General features: G+C 47.5%; 1 protein-coding gene across 1 annotated transcript; it reads right to left on the bottom strand.

Moving 5' to 3' along the window:
• Positions 1–3,522: 3,522 nt before the first annotated feature.
• LOC133780157 (late embryogenesis abundant protein At1g64065-like) lies at positions 3,523–4,164 on the bottom strand. The gene has a single exon (XM_062220029.1). The coding sequence runs from the start codon at positions 4,162–4,164 to the stop codon at positions 3,523–3,525; it is 642 nt and encodes a 213-aa protein (XP_062076013.1).
• Between the last annotated feature and the right edge of the window lie 2,484 nt (positions 4,165–6,648).

Genomic DNA, 6,648 nt, shown 5'->3' with positions numbered 1-6,648 from the left:
TGGTGCTTCAACGGTTCCGGCTTCTTCCAGGGGAGGCGAGCAGAATTTGCTAGGAAGATGTTCTCCCTAGAGTGGGTGAGCTCAGTATAAGTCGCGTAGACCAGCTTGAATTTTTCTACGGACTTGTTCTTCTTTGGGCCGTGTTGGCTGCCCTCGCTGCTCCCTTTTCTCTTGAATCCACCAAACTGGTTATTCTGTGTAACGGTTTGCGTCACTATCACGACGTCCATTCCCACTCCAGCGGGCTGCTCAGGGGCCTGGCTGGTTCCCGCGGCTGATGCCCGCGCCTCCTCCAGGTTGATCCATCCCTGGGCCCTATTTAGAAATTCATTTACAGTGCTGACTCCCTTCCTCTGTATTTCTTCCCAAAGTCCTCCTCCGACGAGGATTCCAGTCCTCAAAGCCATGAGCTTGGAGCTGTCATCTGCGTCTTTGGCCCGAGTAGTGACGTTTGCGAATCTGCTCAGGTAGACCTTCAGAGGCTCGTCGGGTTGCTGCCTTACGTTCGCCAGGGTATCGGCCTTGACGCGGGCAGCCTGAGAAACTCGGAATGCTCTCTTGAAGTCAGCAGAGAAGGTTTTCCACGAGCTGGTTGACTGCCTCTTACTCTACTTGAACCATTGCCTGGCCGGCCCGGTCAAGGTGGACGGAAATATTAAACATCTCAGCTCGGGACCAATGTTGTGGGCCATCATCAAGGTGTTGAACATACCTAGATGATCTGACGGGTCCCTGTCTCCATTGAACTTGGACAAGTGAGGCATACGGAAACCAGGTGGATACGCCGTTGCTGCTATGCTGGGGGTGAAGAGCACAAGTTCGTCCCTTGAATCATACTCATCTATTTCTTTTTCTAATAAGAGCTTCCTCATCAGCTCCTCCATCTGAGGCAGACGCTCAAGGGTTTTGTCCTGACTTCCTTGGTTGTTCCGGGGATGTTCAATAGCTCCGGATCCATTGTATGCGTTTGGCAGGTTATTGTCCCTCCTGTCTTGAGATAGGTTATATGGGACGTTCCCACTATCCCGTACTTCGGACAAGTCTTCCCTTTGGCGAGCACGGCTGCCGTTTCCAACTGGGTTTCCTCTCTGAGAGTTTAGGCGATCTCGGAGGTCGCCCCTCGGGGCGGCCTGGGGACTTTGTGCCGAGCTCAAGCGTTGGCGCAGGTCTCTGCCGGAGAGGTCACTTCGACAGCTTCCGGTCCTGTAGCTTCCATTTGAGAAGCTCGGAGCCCGCCTCTGGGGATGAGGATTCAGGACTTCTCTGGGCGCCCGGCTACGATGGGAAGGTCCGGCGGAAGGAGGATTTCTCCTGCTGCTCCCGTGAGCCGGAATGTCTCAGATTGGATGGGGAGGAGACGGGTATCTTATCGGTGAAGGAGGATGCCTGACCGGGGATGCGATCCTAGTCCCGTCAGGGCAGATCAAGTTAGGTCGCGGCCGCTCCGCTCCACCATCTTCCGCGTCCTGTGCTCGACGATCTGAGCAGGATGCAGGACGGCTGGCTGGGGCGGGCTGTCGTTGCGAGCCCTCCCCGGATCTCCTTCGTGAGCTTCCTCAAGCCCTCCTGGGTGCACTCGAGAGCGGGAGTGAGCTGGGAGTTGAGGTCCGAACCAATCGGCTGTACTGCTGCTCGGCCCTAGGAGGTTCCTCAAATGTGGTTTCCCGGTGGTGGGATGTGGGGGTGGAATTTGATGTTTGGGGTCTGACCGACCGATTGGGCCTAGACCGATTACCCCGGTGGGACTTATGAGTCTCGCCTTGCATCTTTCTGACGTTGGCGTCGGTTGTAAGAGGGGGTAGTCGGGCCAGAACCTCCTGAATCTGCTGGTTTGCTTTCGCCAGCTGACTCCTCAACTGTGCATTTTCCATTTCCACCGTCGTGTAAAAATCTGGGTTCAGATTGGGCGGCTAGGGAGCCGAACTTCCAGTGTTGTCTTGGCCTATTGGCTGCTTGCCTGGCCGCTGCTGAACCTCAGGGTTCTGATCATCGGACATGGCGGCATGGTGGGCCTCCTGCCCATCACGTTGGTCCGCCTCGTTACCATGTCTTGAGCGAGTGACTACCATGGTTGGGTATTTGCGATAGCACCAATCTAACAGGCTCTCAATGAAAGCACCAAACTGTTGACGCGATTCTTCGACAACAGATAATTATAAGAATAAGGAGAGGGATTAGTGCTAAATAATGAACCGTAATAGATGAATTATCTCAAAGTAAAATGATAACACGAATATTTTTTTAGGTGGTGTAAAGGTTAAAATCCTTCTAGTCCACCAACCAATATTATTGATATATCTCTGATATTCCTTAGAGGGTATTTCTTTACAAATTAGAATCCAACCTCTTGCAACTCCCAGGGTCTCCATATTTATAGGGAGAGGGCACTTGGGTGTTGGCAAGGGAGGTCATCCCGTGACCTTCTTACCCATCATGTCACTTCTGTGACATTCATGATTAATTCCTAAAACCTGACAATGAAGTGTGGTCTAATCAATAGGTAAGGGGGATAATGGGCCGCACAGCCCAACCCAATTGTGGGTGCCTGAACACGCATGTTTATGCTGCGTGTCCGAGAATTCAGGGATGGATCAGACACGTGATGTCTGATATATGCACGTTTACATTGCATGGTTGACTTTATAAAAGGTCAGAGGTGCCAACTCAAGCTCGTACCCCGAGCTTGATCTAGTATCAGCCCGTGATATCCACACTGTTGACCCGATGCCAATAATCGCAACAAACCTTTGGTTACCTCGAGCTAAAGAGGTAGAACCTTTCAACAGCAGCTCCGGGTAGGTGGATTTCACGTGGCTGATATAATTATGCTATTTCTTAGCTCGCTAATAGCCCGTTGATATTTAGGGCGTACACAAACCATATATGGTTTTTCTGGCGAAGGGCTCGCGTCGACAGAGTCGATTAGGCTCCCAGTTACAGCAGGAACTGCGCCTGCGAACATGACATTACACACTACTTTCATAGTAGTTGATTGTCCTTCTGCGTATAATGCTGTAATTGGGAGGCCTATTTTGGTCGACCTGCGATCTATTATTACCTCGGTTTGGCACCTTGCCATGAAATTCCTAACTGACGCAGGGGTAGGATGCGTATTGGGAAAGCAACGAGAAGCGATGGAGTGCTACAACGCCTCAATATCCAAGGCAAAGAAATGTGGGTCTAGGGAAACCGCTAGGAAAGAGTTGCAAACGACCATAATAAAATACTAAACTTACTGTAATTCACGGGATTATTAATTATCACGTTAAAAATATTAAACATAACTGTGATTATAGATATTAAAATTAAGAATTTAGGTGATAATAAAATCATAAATTTTTTAGAAGGAAATCAAATTGTGATTAAAAAATAATATTTATTAGACCTAGAAATTTATATATTTGTGACAAATAAATCATAATAAATTATTAATTAAGAAAACAATTACATTATCATGAATGGTACTATGATATTATACAAATGAAAATTGAAATGTAATCAAACAACTTTTTAAACACTCTTTTATTGACATTGCAAACTCTTTACGGTCTTTTGAGCCACATCAATAGTAATAGTGCAGCTCATGTTGATCGACTTCTTCTTCTTCATGATCAGCATCAGCTCCACCTTCCCGTTCATCCTGGCCGAGCTGCTGAGAGTCAACGTTCCGGCGGTCAACTCACTACCAAGCTCAGCACTGTTTGGCAATTGGGTTGAGCTAAACACAACAGTCACATCGTCAATCTTCTTGGTGGACTTCATTCCAGCCTTGCCCTTAGGAATCACAACCTGTCCTACGGTGGCTCCGCCGTAGTTGAAGTTGAGGGTGGTGGCTTCAAACTTGTATGGCCCGAAGTTGGTGTTCTTGACCCTAACTTGGGTCGAGAAGCTCCCATCGAAAGAAGGAGAATTAGAAGCATTTGTGGTCAATGTTTGGAGCTGAATGTTCTCTAGTCTCAGCTTAGGGGTCTTAACTTTCATGACAGTTAGTGAAAAAGCCGTGATAACAATGACCTGAAAAATTACAAAAGCAACCACATATATAGCTATTTTGATCTTCTTCTTGCGTTTGAGCTCCTCGGCTAATAAACCACCTGATTCTTGATCGCTTCTGGTGTAGCCATTAGCTGGTGCAAAAGGGTACTCTTGGTTCTTTTCTGCCATTGTCAATATTGTTTGATTTTGCAGCAAGAAAATCAAATCTTTTTCTATCTTTCTCACTCTATAGATATCGATGAGGATGAGAGTTGGTAATAATGGTTTATCGTTTAGAGTTGAGTGTTATCATAAGTAATCGTTAGTGTTATATTTATAGTTGAGTTGTGTGAGAGGACTAGTAGTTTTCAGATCAGGTACTGTGCTGTGATTGAACTACTCAGCGCGTTTAGTTTGAAAATATTAAGAAATTATTAGTTTTTTCGTCATGACTTCTGGATAGTCAATTGCTTACACAAAGAATTTGTTTATTTATTTTAAATAATTAAGTGGAATCGAACTATATAATATCATATTTGATTTATATAGAAGCTTCTTTATGATGATGATATATATGTACACATGATGTTACATATTATAATTACTTTTTTTTAATCTTTGATAAACATATATTCAAAATAAGAACAACATTTAATGTATTATTGTAATATTGGTGTAAACAAAAAATTTCTAAGAAGATCATATGACGAAAACATCTAAGAGAGCTAGACAGGCTGTTGGCGCTGCATCCTCTCAGTCTCCTCCAAATGTGGCTGAAAATGAGCCACACTTGGATTTTGAGGAAGAAGAAATGGACTTCGAGACGCTGAGGACAACACTGATTGTGTTGCAGGAAGAGCTGGCCAATCTGAGAGCCAATCAAGAGAATGCGGTGGAGACCTTAGCGCTGCAGCAGAGGGAGATTGAGCGTCAGTTTCAAGAGCTGAATGAGCGGCAGGCGGACATGGACCGTCGGCAGAGAGATGCCACGGCTGCTCTTGAAGCAGTCATTCAGTTGGCTCGAGGACAAGCTGCACCTGCCTCTCAACTGGATCAGCCACCAAATGCACCACCGCAACGGGCCCCTAATTTGAGTCCTCCGCTCCAGCCAGCAGGCCCTCAAAGGCCGGAGCAGCCGCTTGTTGCTCAGGATAATGTCCCAATTCGGGATCCTAAGCAACAACCACCCTCTCAAGTTGGTCGCTGCAATCCCCAGCGCTAGAGGCAGAATAGGGCCATGCAGCCTCCCCGAAGCCCTAGACGTCCAGGGGGTGATGAGCCAAATCCTCAGAGCAGGGGGCAGCATTCTTCTGCTAACAAAAGGCACAACCAATCAGGCTCTGCGGTCAGGGTCCCCCCATGACATAATAATGCACGGGGACCCACCTACCAACGCAGGCCTCTCCCTGACGCTCAGGAGATGCCAGCTAGAGGAGGAAACAACGTGACCAGCAAGTCACACCATAGTCGGTCGCAGTTTAGGGACGACCATGACTACAATGAGGCCGATTCCGATAGGAGGAATGCTGGTCGTGGACATGAGGAAAGAGGTGGAGACAGGAACCCCCCTCCAAGAGACAATAGGCCTGCGAGCTAGAACGTTGGGGGGCAGCCCAAACAGCATAACGTCTTTGATCGGCTGGACGCTAGCGAATAAAGGCGCAGGGATGATGATCTGAGGGACATGATCAACGACAGGCGTGATAGGCACGATGAGTATGCTCTGTCGGCACCTGCAGCCCCGGCGATCCCAGACGCTGTTCAGGCTCAAATTGATGTTTTGAATTAGGCGGTACAACAACTGGTGGGAAGCCGAACATCCCACATTGAGTACGATCGGAGGAGAGGCACTCTGTTTGTGCAGAGGATTGCTGTGGCGGAAACCCCCAACAAGTTCAAGATGTTAGTACTGCCAAACTTTGATGGGTACGGGGACTCAGTATCTCATGTAAACAAGTTTGAGATACAAATGGATATTCAGAAGGTGTCGGACGATGCCCACTGCAGGATCTTCCCTGCCACCTTAATTAACACTGCTCATGAAAGGTTCTTTAAGTTCCCTCCTGCTAGTATAGTATCGTGGGAAATGTTCGTAAATGAATTTTACGGACAATTCTACGCGGGTCGCGTAGACCCCACTAAGGCCAACCAGCTGGTCGAGATACGCCAAAAGAAGGAAGATCCCTTAAAGGAGTATGTCCAGCGTTTCATGCGAGCAACGGCTGGAGCCAAAATAGTGGGCGACGAGGGAAATATGATGGATCTGGGGTTAGGCGCCATTCTCCCCTCTGGAACAACCTAAGAAAGAATGGGGTAAAGAGTACCCAGAAGTTTTTGGATCGAGCTAATCGATACATCAAGCTCAAGGATGCAATCACCAATGAGGGAAAGTTGCCTTCGAAAGACAAGGGACCAAAGGAAGATCCCGCCAAAGCTGCCAAAGGGTCGGATAAACCCAATGGCAAAACCAAATGCAACGGGAACGGAAATGGCAAAAATAATGGAAAAAGGGCGAGCAATGAGCCGTCAATGTCTGAAAATAAATGCCCCAAAGGCAATAGATATGAGGCGAGATTCACCAACTATACGACCCTTGTTGAGAGTAGAGCAGATGTCTACCAGGCGACCTACTCTAATGTCCCATATAAGCGACCCACACCTATAAGGAATGAT

Source organism: Humulus lupulus, chromosome 5 (assembly GCF_963169125.1).
Source record: "Humulus lupulus chromosome 5, drHumLupu1.1, whole genome shotgun sequence".
In the NCBI taxonomy this organism is placed as follows: Eukaryota; Viridiplantae; Streptophyta; class Magnoliopsida; order Rosales; family Cannabaceae; genus Humulus; species Humulus lupulus.
The sequence above is the reverse complement of the archived record's forward strand: the minus strand, read 5'-3'. Positions and strand labels throughout refer to the sequence as shown.